This window comes from Alosa pseudoharengus, unplaced genomic scaffold (assembly GCF_046254945.1).
Source record: "Alosa pseudoharengus isolate Yale_2024_CS ecotype anadromous, Long Island Sound unplaced genomic scaffold, YU_APseudo_1.1 YU_APseudo_1.1_scf_9, whole genome shotgun sequence".
Lineage (NCBI taxonomy): Eukaryota > Metazoa > Chordata > Actinopteri > Clupeiformes > Clupeidae > Alosa > Alosa pseudoharengus.
In genome coordinates this window covers 5,559,051-5,578,103 of record NW_027468881.1, presented here as the reverse complement: position 1 = coordinate 5,578,103, position 19,053 = coordinate 5,559,051, and the positions used below count along the sequence as shown (strand labels likewise).

At 39.5% G+C, this 19,053-nt stretch overlaps 1 protein-coding gene across 1 annotated transcript in view; it reads right to left on the bottom strand.

Annotated features, from left to right (window-relative positions):
* ppih (peptidylprolyl isomerase H (cyclophilin H)) overlaps positions 1 to 19,053 on the bottom strand; it is a 92,646-nt gene that overhangs the window by 42,286 nt on the left and 31,307 nt on the right. Inside the window, exons 2-5 of the mRNA XM_076275744.1 lie at positions 14,680 to 14,744; positions 14,486 to 14,509; positions 10,817 to 10,861; positions 10,654 to 10,696 (exon numbers count right to left, since the gene is read on the bottom strand). Of these exons, the coding sequence (XP_076131859.1) occupies positions 10,654 to 10,696; positions 10,817 to 10,861; positions 14,486 to 14,509; positions 14,680 to 14,744 (177 nt within the window). The remainder of the gene's footprint in view (positions 1 to 10,653; positions 10,697 to 10,816; positions 10,862 to 14,485; positions 14,510 to 14,679; positions 14,745 to 19,053) is intronic.

The following is a 19,053-nucleotide window of genomic DNA, read 5'->3' as shown; positions in this document are numbered from 1 at the left end:
TTTGTAGTGTTCTTACACTATGTAACATTCTTGTTATTTAGTTTGAAAGTTTGATGGCGGGTCTCTTTCATGGGGGATAAGGGGTTAATCTGTGACAGTCTCAGTATTTAATTGTTTGCCATCACTGAGCATAATACTAAGTTATTTCCACTATTTTCATGCTTTATCATCACTAAATTCTCCCTGATTTACATTCCAGACTTCTGGAAACAATGTCCAAAATGGTGCATTATGAAGAATAAAATTCAAATTATGGAGCTTCATAGTCAAAAATGTTATTTCATTAAAAGAAAGAACAAATATGTATCTTTATCTGGTATAAATCCCATTAGGATCATCAAGTGCCCACATGGTCATTTGGGGGTCCAAATATGGGGTTCCAAAAAAGTCACCTTTGCCGGAGAGGGTTTTTGGACCCCCATAAAACCCCCATCAGTGGTACCATAACCCTTAAATTAATTAAAATAAAGTTCCCAAATATAACAAATAATCCTGTTTAGAATAAATATGATCATTAATCGTGGTGTTACGGCCACCCAAAAAGTGAAAAATCACACATGCTGTCAAAAATGTTTAGGACTTTGGTGACCCACCTCTCATCCAAACAGTAAGGAATGTTGATTCTGCCAGAATTGTGTAGTACAGGCTACAATTACCTACCACACCAGTTTCCAGCCCTCTACCACTATTAGAACAGACGTTGTGGGCTTCCAAAAATGGCAAAGGATGAAATGTGAAATTCCAATGTGTCAATTAGGGCCGTAGCACCCGAATTTCAAATGGACGCCACGGGCAAACCGTTTGAGATATTGACCTGAAACTTCAGATTCCTCAGTTTGGTAACATACAGCATATTTTCACCGCTTTTCAGCAAAATCTGAGAGGTGTCATGTACATGGGTGGCTGAGTTGGCGTGGAATGACCCTACCTTTATTCATAAGGATTTATTCTGGTCATTGTAAGTGCCACACACACATATTATATATTGGTTTTTTTTCAGCAGAGTCTAGGCTATCCAGATCTGCCATCATTTTATGTATTAGTACTAGCATTGATATTTTGATTTTTAAAGAGTTAAAATATAAAAAGCGTATTACAAAAATTCTTATATTTCGACATGTATCTCACCACAGCAAGCTCATAGCTCTACATGCATTTCATGTGTGTGTAGGGCAGACTGTCCTGAATCTGGCAATATAATTGCCATGTTGGAGGGATACTCTGGGGCTGAGCAATTTACAGAAATATGTGGTGTGTGATTTACGGAAATAAATGCCATTTTTTATTTAGTGATGAAAAATGACCTTTCTGCGCTCCATATCTGTGACACGAACTTATCTGACCTGACTTGACCCGAGGTTGCGTGTTAGCCTGCGTGCCTATAGTGTATGCACTCATAACGATTCTCTTTTTACTGCATTGCCATGAACAAAGTAAAGGCAAAAAAGGTGTTTCTTTGTTGAACAAATTGGAATGCAATGTAAGCTTTGAATTGGATGCCATGCAGGAATTTGCTAGGATCTCAAAACCGGATTATGAACATGCTGCCATAGAGAAACACACGATAGAGTTGGATTATAAACATGCTTTGCCACAAAAACAGACAAAAACGTGGGGTAAGTCCAGCTATGTGAAGTTATTATTTTGCTGTCACTTCGTCTGTTTTATAACCCAGATGGATGTATGTGGTATCAAACTAGATGTACCGCATAGCGGTACAAAATATGACCGCCGCTCAGTCCTGTACATCCGTTCCGCGAAAATAAATCACACTTCAATTTGTCTCCATATTTTACTCCATCCCCCACTCTTGAAACTTTTGTGTATGCTTGTTTGGCATGCCTAAGTGTGTGTGTGCGGCTGCACAGAAAGTAGCCTACTGGTGCTGAAAAGGTGAATAGATTGTAGAATAGCCAAAGAAGATGTAGCATTGTTATAAAACCTTTAAAATCTCTAAACAATCACAAGTAGGGCAGTTCATTACAGTTCATCCATTGCAACTGGATTGATGAAAGGTCACTTACATCTGTAGGCTACATTGTATTTGGGAAAAGCAAAAGGTATCAGCATAATGTTATTTATTTATTTATTTATTTACAAAAAAAACATCTCTGTCAGTTCCATGCCGTTTTCAACAGCTATCAAAAACAAAGGTCATTTTTGGATGGATGGATTTTTTGTGAATGTTTCTTCTTCTACATAAGATTTTAGTCATCTTTAGTTCATGTAATACTTTATTGTCAATGCACAAATTAAGTAACAGTAGTCTGAAACTTTATTGTTAATGCACAAATTAAGTAACAGTAGTCTGAAACGAAATGCTGTTTTACATCTAACCAGTGGTGCAAATAACTGACATGTCCAAATGGGCCTTGATGAAATGCGTCGCTAGACTACATTTTAACGGGCCAAAGTTGAAGAGCTGTTTTCTTCGTGCAAATATAGGCTGATTCATGTTCCCTTGCATTGTGTAACTGAGGTCCATGGCTAGTCTGGCTTTCACCAGACCATCTTTAAAGAAATCAAAAAATAAAAATAACGGGCAGATCAGGCTGGGTTCACCCAGCCTAGTCCATAGGCACCCGATATTGTTTAATTTTCCGATTGAGATATCCACGCTCTGGCTATTCTAAATGCAAAAATGCATCAGGGAGTAATGACAAAACTGTAACTAACAAACTAGATCCTAATAGAAAGCTGTTAGCTTCCCTAAGCTACAGGTAGGCTTATAAGGTAGGCCTATTTACAACATAAATTGTCAATAGGCTATGCTGGCGACACAAATAAAATCTCCTTTGGAAACCAATGGCTTACGCCTTACAGTATCAAGCGGACTTAAACTGCCATATCGTGGCGAGAAGTTGTAATAAAATTCACGCAGCTCCATGAGTTAAGGAAAGCGTGAATGAAGTAGCCACTTCTAAATGGGACCCACTACACAGTAGCTTAAGGTGTGTTGCTAAAGCAGCCATAATGAAATGAAGGTGTCATTGTTTGGATACTTCACACACACGTGCTTTTTAATTTCACAGACTACAACTACCAAGCTGGAATCAACCCTGCACGCACTTAAAACAAAATAAACAGGCGTCTCAGTCTCACGCATGTATAGGCAAAACTGTATCAGACCGGTGTAACGTTGGTAAATCTTCCATTGCACAGAATGATTTTTGTAGCATGTGCAACAAATGACAGTCGAAAGATACAATTACAGTGCTGCTATCAATTTGCTTGGTATAACCGCATTTATAGTTTTCTACTAAAGCCCGACCGATAAAGGATTTTGAAGGCCGATACCGATACAAATATTTGTTGATTTAAAAATCTGATATTCCGATATATATATATTTTTTTAGAAACGCGCAACAAAACATTAACAGATTTCCCTAACATTAGTTATTTGTAGTTATTTATGAGTATTGACTAAAATAATATGATAATTCATTTTAAAAACAAACTTGTTTTTTTTTAAATAATATTGTCACAGTGGAACAGAGGAACATAGAAATATATTAAAGTTCTGATAAATAAAATGTATAAAAATAGAAACTTAAGATATGAAACTTAGTCTTTTGAACAAAAACACAATAACAACAACAACCAAATCAAAGTTACCAGTATTAAAAGACTTGGTAAGCTTCATAAATATAACTTTGAACTAAGACTTAATAATTACAAAAAATAATGATGACATTATTACTATCATCATCATTTGTATTATCATTAAACAAGATAAAGGTCACTCCTAAATGTTTGCGTGTGCGTGTGTAATAATCTACCTTATAATTACAATGTCAGCTTGCTTATCCCTTTACCTGCACTTTTAAAATTATTTCCATCAAGCTACATCAAACCATTTTCAATCATCAGTTGCTGCCTGCCTTCTAAAACCTACTATTTAGTGATCTAAATCCATTATGTAACTTGTTAATGCTGCGGCTGAACGACAGTCTGAAACGCACACTTGGCGTCATTGGATTTCACACACGTGTAAAAGAAAAGCTAACTTTTATGCCCAAGCTACGCTTTGCACAAGCTACGTTTGATACTTTTATTCTATGTCTAAATGTTCACTCCTCGCACGTCTAACTTACATTTTACAATGCAGGGACTGTAACTACAGATATACTAGTTATAAATACAGTAATCATTACTTTATTTAGGCAGAATAAGTTCGTTGTGATTTCCAAGCTCATTAATGTAAACGTTAGCATTCTTTCACTGATATTCATGGCATTAGCTAGCTTTGTGGTTAGCTAGTCTATGATGAGCCATAATTTAGCAATGGATAACGTCATACTACAAATTGTAAAACATACGCTTTCAAAATAACAGGCCGGGGAGAGATGATACGTCTCACTGCTATAACTGTCACGCTATTAAAGAAATACATCTTCAGTCACATTGTCAAAAGTTAAAAGGACAGACAGTCAACTACACTGTAACAACGTAACGTAATTACTAGCTAATTCCGCTTCACTCTTGGCTTATTTAACAGCAGCAAAACTGGACATTGTTTTCACGAATTTTGTCATGCTTATTTGAGTTAAGAGAACTGATGGGGATGTTCTTTTAATTGTTATTTAAGCAATGTATGTCTCGTGACCAAATCACCATGAACACACTTAACTGATGATCTCACTCGCGGTTAACTGGTTCTCTCTGCCCGACTCTGGCTGGAATCAGCAGGTTGCAGGATGTGTGGCGCGTTATACACTAGTGTTGCCAGCAGGGACGGTGTAGAGTGCCCTCTGGTTGACAAACTATACAACGCCAACACTCATGACATGGTTGAAGGGTGTTTCGTCCGTTTTTATTTTATTTTTAAAATATTCATTTATCGGCCATTATAAATGGCGATACCGATAGTTTGGAAAATGCCTAATATCGGCCGATAATATCGGCTCGCCGATAAATCGGTCGGGCTCTATTTTCTACAAATGCAATCAATCAAATTGGCCTCCATCACTCAACCAACGCTAACGGTAACATTACCTAGGTCCTTATTGATATTATAAGATTAACGTACCTGCAGTAAAAACCAAGCATGTCCGATAAACATCCTCAGATTTATTTCGGCTTCAAGAAGGAATGGGAATTACATTTCATGTGAACATCGTCCTATCCTTATTAGACGTTCTCTGCGTAAACTACAGTCCTGTAGGAAGCGTCCATTGTTTTTCCAACCCACTTTTAACTTCCAACAAAATTACGTCTCACTGCAACGATGCGCCATCTAGTGGACAAACGACTACTTATCGCCAATACTGGAAATGCAGCCATGATTATGATGATGATGAATATTTGGCTTTCTTTTAATCCTACTTAATTTGTAATTATGTATCGGCCGTTCTAATACCGATAGTATGTGGGTGCCTGTGTGTGTGTGCATGTGTGCACCGCCATCTACAGGCCAATGAGTGTACAGTCACTAAATGTACACATAACCTACATTTTTTTAGATCCCCCATGGATGAAATGGATACCCCCAGAGAATGCCAGGTCAATCATACTCATAAAATTTGGTGCAGTTCTGAACATCTTAACTGAAGATAGGGGCGATTAAAGAAGAATAATATTGCATTTTCATTTTTTACCGGGGGGGTGCAAATCACAAATGAGTGATTATGGGCCAGGTTGATGTGGGCCCTTGAGACCAACATACCATAAAAGATTCTTCATCCTCGGTGCCACGGTTCAGGTAGTTATTTAGGAAAAACTGCTTTTTTTGCGGTTCGGGGGGCCCAGCACGGGGGGGCCCCCGGGGACGAAACAACATTTTTCCGTAAAAGTCTAGTGGGGCTACATACCCACCAAATTTCATGTGCCCCGGTGGTTCGGTGTCCCGGGTATCGTTGACCAAAAATTCAGGAAGTAGATGACGGGGGAAAAAAAAATAAAAAATTGACAATCCCTATATGACCGCTTCGCTAGCGGCGGTCATAATGATAGCTGTGAGTCTCCTCTTTCATCTGACATGTGTGGCATATCTATCCAATTACGGGTCTGTGAGTAATTCAAACGAGAGTAATGGGTGTGCAGCGTTGGTTTGTGTACATGACGTTATTATTTTGCGGTCACTTTGTCTGTTTTTACAAGCCAGAAGGATCGATATACATGGTACTAATGGATAGCCCTATGTCTCCTCTTTCATCTGATATGCTTGCCATATCGATGCGATCACGGGTTCGCGAGTAATTGAAACGAGAGTAATGGGTGCGCAGGTGAACGCAGAGAAGTATAGACTGTAAACATGATGCAATTTGATTTAATTTCTTGATTTTTTTAATTTTCATACTTTGGAAAGCCCCGCTTCTGCTCTGTCATGCAATAAAGATTTCATCTCGCTGCGATGAACAGAAAGGGTGTGTTTTTTGACACACTTTGCGTCAATCGGGTTCTAAGGGTTAAATAGGTGGATAGTTTAAATGGTTAAATTATTCGATAGGGAATTATTGTAGTGAGGACTTATTTTGAAACAGTTGTGGACAGACGAAACAGTTGAACAGGATGTGTAATCTTAAGAGAATGAGACTATGCTTAAAGCCTGAGAAACTGACAGTTGGTGCAGGTGGCCTGGCCACCTGGCCTAGGATTCTAATTGCTTAACGGCCCTATTGTGACGTCATCAGCCCAATGTTAAGTCTATGGGGAAATTTTGAGTAGTTTTTAATTAATAGTTTAAAAGTATAAAAGTTACAAAGATGAAGAATACAAAGCCCACATGTCCTAAGTAAGACCTACGTAACATAGTTTGAATGAATGAAGTTTCTACGTTAAACGGTTAAAGCTGCTTTAACTGCGTTAGTAGAAGAAGAAGAAGCCTAGGAAGAACAGTACAGTGCATTTTCATGCACTGTAATAATTACACAAATGGTTAGCCTTGGCACACCACAGTGTTCTGTACAGTGAAAGTCCTAGTGGGCCCCCCATAGTTTACTGCCCCCCTCTAGTGTATCAATTTTTTCATATTCATATTTCGCTGTGCCCTTCACCTCTTCCCTGTCTCTGTCACTCTGGGGAAGAGGTATATTATCTGTTTATCCCTCCTTTCATATTATATTAAATATCTTCACCCTATACTGTCTTCCACTACTTTTAATAACTAGTATTTTACCTGTATTTGCTATCTGTACACTTTGTTTTATTTATTATGGAGCTATCTTGTTTATTTCTTTATATTTTGCACTTTTGTGTCACATGGTGTAAAATGAACCTGTGACTAGCCTGTGGCTGTAGCCTGTATTCTGTATAATGCTATGTTGTTAGCGATTAGCAATCGCGAGTACTTAACATACTGTCAGAGCCCGTCTACGGAGAGCCTTGCCACTCCGTATTAAGTCCCATTGTACCGAATTTTGGATGCAGTTCCACCAGAGTTCCACTGGGGGCGATCGCCATGAGTGCAGAATGAATGAAAGTAAATGGAGCTAGACAGCTAAATTGGTCTCTTTCACCTGATTGTCGTTGACAAATCTCAGATTTGATTGTAGTTTGTATAACTTCAACATGGGTTATAGGTCAAAAGTTGAATGAACGAGTACTTATGTCCTTTTGATTTCTTACAGGTTTGGTCGTTGTTGCACATAACATGCTAGCATTGTGCTAATGAATGACGTCATTGACACATCTGAAAGGCTTTTTAGAACAATTAAGTGACTTTAAAAAATATAATACTCAACCAAGTGTATTTTCTTTGCCTCCCCTTTCGAATGCAATACTCAAATTACTTGAAAAACAATTATATCCCATGGATTTTGAGGGGTACAGCTCCATAGACCTCCATGCATTCTGCACTCGTGGACGAGCGCCCTCATGTGGAACCACAGAAGGAACTGCAACCAGTTCAGAAACCGGAAGTTTTCCGAGAGTGGCAGTTCTCCCCTTATTAGACATTCTCTGATACTGTTTACAATTTACCACAGGAGTTGGGGGAAGGAGACAAATGTACTGCTTGACTGTACACTATATCATCTTGCAGGTGTGTCATTGTTTTTCTGTTTGTTTATCGCTTTGCCATGGTGTTATTTTGTTTGTGACCTTGTCCCGCTAATTAGCATGCTAGCTCCCACTAGCATAGTTGCTAACTAAGTTAGCTAGACTAGCTAGCTACTTCCAGAGCCATGGCTCTGGCTACTTCCATTAGGTCTCGATCAGGAGCTAGGCTAGGTTAGTAGCATAGTTTAATGGTTAAATCCTAGTGACCAGCTGACCTTTTAAATGTAGTGATTGATGTTACTTCTCTTTTATATCTTGTATTTTGTATTCAGTGCATTTTGTGTGGGTTACCTGTGCTTTTTGTGCCCTGTCTCTGTCACTCTGGGGAAGAGGAGTTGGGGGAATGAGACAACCCTACTGCTTGACTGTAAACTCTATCATCTGTCTTGCAGAATAAAAGCCGGCAAATTCATCGTCATCCTGTGTCACGTCAGTCACTAATAGCAGCAAATCACAATGCAGAGTGTATTCCACCGGTCACACCTCCACACTGATTTCTTTTATTTTTGCAATATCAGGGTTATCAGATAATACAGTGTCTATTTCTTGATAACTTTTACAACATTTAAGCGAAAAAAGGCAAAGCAAATACAATTTTTCACAAACACAACTGTCTGGTTGCCCTCTAGCAAAAAACAGCAGGGCTATGCAGACATAACACTTGCCCAGATTACAGTATACAACGCAGAAACAAATTGCACTGTGGCACAGCTTGACTTGCTTCTTTTAAAATCAATGACATCAAGGTTGCTCTGGTCTCACACATGGCTGAACATTTTGGCAATTTTATATTTTAGATAGGGCTGTCAAAATAACTGATTAATTTCGATTAATTAATTTGAGAAAAAATAACTGATTAAAAAAAATTGTGCAGATTAATCGATTCCGTATGACCTTTGCCCCCGAGCCGTTTTAGTCAGTAAAAATTAGACTGTAAAATGAAGGAGAGAGAAGAAAACGTGCTGCCTGGATCATTGATTGGAACATTTACTTTTAAAAAACGGCCTGATGGTGTTGATAAAAAAATCAATGCAAAGAAATAAGTGTTGACATTGAGGGGAGTGTTAATTTATTTTCATTGTGTCCCCTAGGTTATATCATTGGCCTGAAATGCCTTGTATGTGAAAAAAAAACTTCTTTCCGAAGCACTTTATTTTGAATTTATTTGAATTTGAAGCACTTTGAATTCATTTCGTCAGCATATTAGGTCATATCATAGATTATTATGGCAATTATTTGAACAGTGAAAATAATAATAAAAGAGTTTTTGAACTTTAATGTCACTAATGCTGATTATTCAATGATTCATTTGAATTTAAATATTTAAAATACTTTCACAGCAAAAATTATATATGCGATTAATTTAGATTAATTAATCACAGAGTATGTAATTAATTAGATCATTTTTTTTAATCGATTGACAGCCCTAATTTTAGAAAACAAACTTCTGTAGACGCAATAGTCTGGAAAGAGAAATATTTTTTTACCTTTTTTTTTTAACCTTTTTTCTATTTTCCATACTTATCCAGACCTACACATATTCAAATTCTATACTGTGTAGGAACTCAGACCCTGGAAACCCTCAGGTAAACCATAGAGAGGGAACCCAAAAAGCATTGGAACCGGAAAGTGTGAGGGGTGAATGAAAGAACGTTGGTGTGAAAGAGGAGCTTCCTCTCAGGGTGCAAACCTGACCCAGAGTACTTACAGGTCACAATGCTGTTGCCAGGGGCAATGGAGACTCGTCGATTCAAAGCTATCTGGTCTCTAAACATTTCTTTCCCGCGTACATACACACACCTGACCACTCCTGACAATGACACAGCCTAAACCAAATCTCACACAAGTCTCCACCCACTCTCTCTCTCACACACACACACACACACACACACACACACACACACACACACACACACACACACACACACAGTCTAACTGATCACATAAAGATACTATACACAACACACACACAGAGTAGCATCCATGTGTGGAAGGCTAATGCAAGCGATTTCATATTCGGTGACTACATTTTCAAAGTTTGAGTGAAATCCTGGGAGTTTTACACTATACTGACTTTGCACTCATTCACTCCTCAGCACTCATGACCCCCCCCCCCCCCACACACACACACACACACCTACAAGACTTTTAGCACTTTTACATCCCTCTCCCTATGCTACAGACCTTTTATTTATTTTCTTATTTCATCACACGTCAAAACACACACACACACACACATATCTGACTTTCTCCAACTTTTGCACATCTCCATAGAACTTTTTATTTATTATTTTTGATTTCCTCCATCTACCCATGTCCTTGATTGCCTAGCCTTTCTTATTTATAAGAAATTTATTTGATATTATCGTAAGTCTTAGTCGTGACTCACGTGAACAATATAAAAAACAATAGTGAGCTCTCTCCTGCACCAAACAGGAAGGGGAAAAGTAGGCCTATACACTGCAGGCGGAATAAGGTCAATAGAGTGGTGCGCTACCCGGCCAAAATCCTGGTGTGCCAGAGAGATCTATGTCATTTTGACGTCACATTGTTGCCCTACGGGTCGGGAGTGGCGAGTATGTAAGAAGCATGAGACTGTAGTCTTTCAAAAATCTTTCCCAAAAAGTCTTCTGATGTAAGGGTGCCATTACTCACATTAACAAAGTCTCCTCCCTGGATCATGAAGTCCTTTATGACTCTGTCAGGGCAACAACAGAACAGAAACTCCAGTTTTGTCAACTGCTCACATGTACATAACATATAACAAATCACATGTATACAGACATACACACAGAAACTCTCTCACACTCACACATACCTGTGGAATGTGCAACCTTTGAAGCCAACCGGGACACCATCTTTCCTGATGGGGGAAAAAACAGATGTCAGACACATACATGCACGCACATATACAGACACACACACACACACACATAATGTGTCTGCAGTATCAATATCAAGTGTTTCCCCTATATGTGTATCTATCTATTTAGCCAACAGCAGAAAATAACAGAATATCCAAACGTTTTCAGTAGGCTAGCCTACCATTGTTGCAGAAATCACGTATAAGAAGGTATCCCTTCGATTTCTGTTTATTTTCGCATATTCCAACATAAGGAAGCAGCATGAGATTCCCGTCATAATCGTCATGAGGACATTCCACCTAAATGGCCCTATCACGTCTTTGAACTGACATCATGAGGGCGTGTTTTAGCTCGTGCAGCTCGTGGAAGGCAACTGCAAGATCTGTCTGCAGGCTAAGACTCCCGCGATATTTTAAGGTCATGTGACATGGTGTCACGGTGGTAAGTCCCTCCCCGGCTGACAGAAGTCGGACAGAATTTCTAACCAGCAAGCATTGCTTCCATCCCAGTATGCATTGTGTTCAACCCAGCATGCATCACATCAAGTCAGATCTGCACAGATCTGCCTCAAGTCGAACACGCCTAATCTGTCAAGTCACTCGTCAAGGCGGGAACTAGGCTACGTCACTTCCGTCTTCTTACCCAGTTAGCGTTTGCAATGGAGGAGTTTGCAGTCTCTGGCCGACAGACCCGGCTGTAGGGTACAGTGACAGAGGGGGCAAATTTTGCGATTTTCAAGGGGGCAATTTTTTTTTTATTGGGGGGGGGGGAGTGTTGGCGGCGCAAACATATCATGTCACAGTTGATGAATAATGTTAACCGTGACCGCGAGTAGGCCAGGTGTCCGCGAGACCCAGCTGTGTTCTTACATTATTAAGGCTCTTATGTTGCTGCTGATAACTTTGCCTGTCTAACCAGCGGCATCTTTAGTAGCACCCCCCCTCCCCCCAGCAATCACCCCCAGCAATTAGTAGCCTACAAATAAGCATCGTATACAACAATTCAGCGAGATATATTTGGCCAAACGTGGACCCCCTTTGCGGTCGTGGCAGCCGTGGGCCCGGAGCGACTGCACCCCCCGGTCCGCTTATGAGGCTAGCCAGACCACGGAGGGGAGTCTCCGTTATGTGTGTGTGTGTGTGTGTGTGTGTGTGTGTGTGTGTGTGTGTGTGTGTGTGAGCAGGGCAAGGAAAGGCTGTGTGAGTTTTAGCCTAACTAACGACAATGGACAACAGAGTGGGCGATCTAGCCCTACTTGTCCTGTGAAGTCCAAAGAGCTCCGCGATCTCCCTAATAGGAGAGGTAACCCTCTATTCCCTCCAGTGGTATCCACAGAAGGTCTTCCCACCGGCTAGCGCCCATTAGCTCTAAGGCCTCAGAAATCTTTGAACGGACCAGGTTGACCTCAAATCGGACAAGTAGGGCTAGATAGCCCACTCTGTCGTCCATTTTCAGTAATCTGTCCGTTGAGTCAGACTCGTTGACACGTGGTGTTCTACATAATCAGCCAGAGACCTTAGTGCAGCTGCAAACTCCTCCATTGCAAACTAGGGGTGGGCGATATGGACAAAAAATAATATCTCGATATTTTTTGTGATTTTGACGATAAGTCATTAGTCGATATCCTTTAAAAAATTGTTTTTGTTAAAGTCTGAGTTACTTTACAGCTCATTATTTATAAATAGCATCATTACAATAATAACCAATAACCTAACCTGTGACTTTTTAACCAAATTAACCAATGCATTGTCACTCTACATTTCCAATTCTGCCCCCACTTGTGTGTGTGGCAATGACATGGTCTAGCCAGCTACATTAGAGAAGATGAATAGGCCTAACAGTTTCCCAAGAGAAAGTCTGAAGATGAAGTTCCTTTCAAACCTTTACATAGGATTCACTGTAAAAAGAGCAGACCAACAGAGTAGCCTACATCTCAATTATTTCCTTCTATGTTTTGTTTTAGAGCAATCACGTAGGCTAACATTCCAAGTTACAGAATAGAAACTAATGCGTTAGCTTATGGCTAATGTGAGAAATCCCATAGAAATGCTAACGGTTAGCATAATCGGTAAACATAGATATTTAGAGCGAACTTCAGTCCATTTACAAAACATGAGAGTTACATGAGAATTTATTTGTTTACAACTGACTATTAAAATACTCAAAGGCTAATGTTTTCTCTCCAGTCTCATCAATGCTACTTGAACAGAAGTAGCCGCATAAAATCCCAAGTAGGCTACTCTCGCTGCACAAAATAAACATTAGGCTGCGTGGGACCATTTTGTGACCCACTAGTGATCACGTGACACTTGCTCTGCTGCACTTCTCCCGCATAGCCTACCTCCTGGGAATGTATGGGTCTTCAGTGCGTGATTTCGAGTGTTTTTTCCCCATGAGTAATTTAAATTCTCGATAATGTCAATTTACACATCGTTAAAACAACAATCACGATATTATCGCAGACGATATATATCGCCCACCCCTATTGCAAACGCTAACTGGGTAAGACGTAAACACGGAAGTGACGTAGCCTAGTTCCCGCCTTGACGAGTGACTTGAACGATTGCAATGCGTTTGGCAGATTGAATGGCCATTTGAATTTTGCAACACAAAGAGCGTGACCAAAGTGCAATGCAATCACGGGGGGCGCTATTTCTTTTCCATTTAAATAAAATGCCTCAAAACGATGGCAAAACGTTTTGCCCAAAATAATCCAAAATGTTTTCAGGCTGGCATTGACAGTTTTGGCAAATATGTTTTTAAAATGCAATCCTAAATTGCACTTTAAATATTAAATTGCAAAACAAATTGACAGTTAAATGATGAAACTGACTATTGAAAATTGAAATGCAAAATGAATTGCCATTTGAATTTTGAGACTGAAGTACCATGGCAAAATGGAATGCAATTCAATTCATGTTTATTCTATTTTTTAACCAAAATGATTGGAAATGATTTTAGGATTTCATTGTCACTTTGCAGATTAAAATACAATTTGTTGGAAATTTTTGCAAATTGCATAATGTAATGTCTTTTTGAATTGCATATTGCAGATTGCATTCTCATTTGAATAAAGCTACCCATATGCTTCCATAGTAAATATCAGCGTAGCATCAAAATGATCTTGATTAAGTGTCTTTTTTTTCAATGTATTTCATTTTTGAGTTTTTTATTTTGAAGTAATCCAAAAGTATTCAGATTATGTTACATTGTTTTTGTAATCCAATGGATTACGTTACTGATTACAAAAATTGGCATGTAGTCTGTACTCAGTAATTGATTACATTTCAAAGTAATCTGACCCAACACTGCACACATGCAGAGGTTGCGTTACAGTTTTTCGTTGTCTGTCAAAATGACGGACAGAGTTGACAGAAACAGAAAAAATCTGTCATGGTCAATTGTGACCCCTGTCAAAATGAAGGATGGACTTCTGATTTTTCTGTCATTAAAAAAAAAAATCTGTCAATGATGGAAAATATTCAGTTAACGCAACCTCTGCACACACTAATGCAATGCTGATACAGGTGCTACAATTCACCAGGAGTTACAGGTGCTATTCTCCACCAGGTGCTACAGGTGATACACTCCACCAGGGACGGAGCTGATCTGTCGTTCCTTACCTGAACTCCCCTGTGCAAAACTGCCTACAAGACAAAAAAAACAGGTATCAAATACATGAGTAATGACAAGTTCACTCAAGAACCTGTGTGTGCGTGTGTGTGTGCGTGTGCGTGCGTGTGTGTGTGCGTATACGTGTGTGTATACGTATGTGTGTGTGTGTTTGTGTGTGTGTGTGTGTGTATGACCCACATACCGAAAGTTCTCTGCCGTTTTTGGTACCACGTCGGCGAACAACTCAATTTTCAACCTTCCCACATCCTGAAAAACATCCAAGTTCAAAGTTCAGCATCCGTGTGTGTGTGTGTGTGTTTGTGTCAGTTCAGCATCTGTGTGTGTGTGTGTGTGTGTGTGTGTGTGTGTTGTCAGTTCAGCATCTGCGTGTGTGTGTTTGTATTAGGGATCGACCAATATGTTTTTTTTCAGGGCTGATACCGATATCAATTATTACCAAAACAGGAGGCCGATAACCGATATGTAAAACCGATATGTCAGTTGTCAAAAAGGGGGGTAGATAGTAAAGGCGATATGCTGCAAAATTTCATTCAAAAGCATTTAATTATGCAAACTTTTCTTTCTTCTTTTGATACACAATTGTCTATAAACTTGCATCACTTGCAAGTGTATCCTGTGTATCATGTTAATCCAAGAGCTGAGTGATAGCAATTATTTTCATAGAGTAGGCCTACACAATGGGCTATGTGCTTGTTAAGGGACCTGTCAGAAAGAGGATGCTTTGCCATCGTGTGTGTGAGTGCACGGGAGAGGGAGAGGAAGAGGTGCATGCGTGATGGAAAGTGTTAGGGTTGAATAGTTTAACAAAACAGTTTTAAAATAGTTTGTAGGCTATTTAAGCATGCAATTTGTGTCCATATGCTATAAGCTACACTTTTGAGAGCCTAAAAGGCACGTTAAAGCAACACCAAATAACTTTTCCTCTGTCGCACATAGGGTTGGGTATCGTTTGGGTTTTATCCGATACCGGTGCTAAATCGATACTTTTAAAACGGTGCCGGTGCCGAAACGGTGCCTGAACCGGTACTTTTTTTTTAAAATGTTTTAAATTAAAATGGTCTTAAGCATGAATTGCTTTTTTTTTTATTGATAAGACAAATTTGAACATGAAATTGAACTGTTATATTCAATTTACTATCAATATCTCATTGCTCCTTCGAATAAAACATTTAAACGTTAAAACAGCTTGCCATGCATGCACACACAATGGTGAGCTCTCTGCTTTCAAGTTTACCCAGTGTAGGCGGTTTGCCATAATGTATGTTAAAACCGCTTGCCAAAGGTCATGGACAACGGCATTAAGCTAATCTAACAGGGACTCTATTTTCCAGTTAATTCAGTGTGTTCCCAAATGCTTCAAGAAATGTCATGTCTTAACTAGGGTTGGGCACCGAAACACGGTTCTAATATGGCACCGGTGCCGACACAAACGGTAGTAACTGCATCGAATAACAACGTGGATTTCGGTGCCTCATTTCGGTGCTTAAATAGCGTTATTAATTTATTTATTATTAGCGTTTTTAATTTTTTTTTTTTATAGGAGGCATGACTGCATGTCATGCGCCATCTCTAACGTCTTGCTCTGATAGTAACACATCCAGATACAGTTAGCTGACATATGATAAACACTGGATGTATAAACCAGAGGGGTGCACCACACAGGCGAGTGGACAGTGTTTGACAGCTTGCGTGAGCCCAAGTAGCTTACTTTAAAGCGATATCGCAAGCTCCTGTCAAAATCTAGCAGTGGGCCTAACTACACACAAGCAAAAGGCTATGAAACAACATCAACAGTAGGTTAGCCTATACGTTACACAATATCCTTGCTAATGCGCTGACATTTGCTGACATTTATTTGAAATGTTATCAGCAAAGTTGTAAGGTGAAAACTTTATTTCACGGTGTGTTAAACAACATAATGGCATGATATTAATCTTTCATGTGCATGAGGCCCATAGCATCACAATGAATATGAAGATCATGTTAAAAGTTAGCTGGCAAAAACATAAATATGTAGGTTACATACCTGATGTCACTGAGCTGTCAAAGAGGCTACGAAACCATCTCCGTAAGTTATCGCTAATTAAACTCAGCTGACTGGTGTTAGCGCATAGCCATAGTTGCTGTTAAAATGCCTACTAGCCTAGCGCTGGGAATCTAAACACTTCAACACCGACATGTAGACTAACATGTTCAAAACTACTGCGTGTTATGGGTTAAGACGTGACTATTTCTTGAAGCATTTGGGAACACACTGAATTAACTGGAAAGTAGAGTCCCTGTTAGATTAGCTTGCTTGCGCCGTTGTCCATGACCTGGCAGTTTTATGGCAAGCGGTTTTAACATTTAACGTTATGGCAAACCGCCTACACTGGGTAAACTTGAAAGCAGAGCTTACTATTGTGTGTGCATGCATGGCAAGCTGTTTTAACATTTAAATGTATTATTAATGAGATATTGATAGTAAATTGAATATAACAGTTCAATTTCATGTTCAAATTTGTCTTATCAATAAAAAAAAAAGCAATTCATGCTTTAGTACATTTTAATTTAAAACATTTTAAAAACAAAGTACCGGTTCAGGCACCGTTTCGGCACCGGCACCGTTTTAAAAGTATCGATTTAGCACCGGTATCGGATAAAACCCAAACGATACCCAACCCTAGTCTTAACCCATAACACGCAGTAGTTTTGAACATGTTAGGCTACATATGTCGTTGTTGAAGTGTTTAGATTCCCAGCGCTAGCCTAGTAGGCATTTTAACAGCAACTATGGCTATGCGCTAACACCAGTCAGCTGAGTTTAATTAGCGATAACGTAGCCTACGGAGGTGGTTTCGTAGCCTCTTTGACAGCTCAGTGACATAAGGTATGTAACCTACATATTTATGTTTTTGCCAGCTAACTTTTAACATGATCTTCATATTCATTGTGATGCTATATGGACCTCATGCACATGAAAGATGAATATCATGCCATTATGTTGTTTAACACCGTGAAATAAGTTTCACCTTACAACTTTGCTGATAACATTTCAAATAAATGTCAGTTAGCGCATTAGCAAGGATATTGTGTAATGTATAGGCTAACCTACTGTTGATGTTGTTTCATAGCCTTTTGCTTGTGTGTAGTTAGTTAGGCCCACTGCTAGATTTTGACAGGAGCTCGCGATATCGCTTTAAAGTAAGCTACTTGGGCTCATGCAAGCTGTCAAACACTGTTCACTTGCCTATGTGGTGCACCCCTCTGGTTTATACATCCAGTGTTTATCATATGTTAGCTAACTGTATGTGTTGCTATCAGAGCAAGACGTTAGAGATGGCGCATGACATGCAGTGATGCCTTGTATTAAAAAAAAAAAAAAAAAAACGCTATTTAAGCACTGAAATGAGGCACCGAAATCCACTTTGTTATTCGATGCAGTTACTACCGTTTGTGTCGGCACCGGTGCCATATTAGAACCGTGTTTTGGTGCCCAACCCTGGTCGCACACACTATTTGTTTATCCAGCACCAGCTTTGCAAATAACAATGTCCACAGACAAGGTAGAATATGTTGCATGATTTTATGAAAGTACGATGTATTGCGACATCAGATGCAAGTCAAATTTGTAGTTTCTTATGTCTCATTCCATCAAACTACAGATCCGCTACCCGATCTGGCAAACTTACATAGTGCGGTTATAGCCGATAGAGGGCCGCGAAGCGAATTCACTAACGTGCATCAATCGGGAATTCGCTAAATGAAGGAAGTGGGTGCTTTACTTATTGATCCGGATCAAAGAGACAATAGCTTACAAAGTGGTGTTTTTGTAACTTCAGTGTAGATGATTGTGATTTATTGCAACTTCAGCAATGTAGGCTACCTTCCTTACCTTCGAAAAATAGCTCCGTACATACAGCTGAAGCCCAGTCTACAATCTGCCTCAGTGAGAATCCTAAACTTTCTCTGTGTTCAGTCTTCGATCCTGATTGGCTGCATTCGTGCTAACTAACAAATCAGACGGTGTAGTGGGCGGGACAATGCTCTTGACCACAGAGTAGCAAATGCAAGGAGTGAGAGACGCTTTACAGAGAAAGTAGCGCGTTTCATTATTTATCCATTTCAATATCGGCTTATCGTGGAAAAAATGACTGATACAGATTATTATAAAAATGCTAAATATCGGCCCTAATAATCGGCCAGGCCGATAATTGGTCGACCCCTAGTTTGTATGTGTCAATTCAGCATCTGTGTGTGTGTGTGTGTGTGTGCGCGTGTGTATGCGTCAGTCATGCAAATCCATTTGGCCTCTGCACATGAATATTTCTGTACATGTTGCTTTCTTCCTATCTTTGCTGAGCTGCCCTGCGTGATACTAGTCTCTATCACTCTGGGGCCTTGAGTCACCTTGGGTGCTGGTAGTTTATGCCAAATCAATTCAGCTCAGATTGACGCTTTGACAAGTTTCAGAGACTTCACTATTATTGAGTCTCACTTTTCACCATAACTGCGTTTGTTCCCATTCCATGACTGCCAATCACACCCATCCGCTCAGCCATCTTAGCCCACTGTG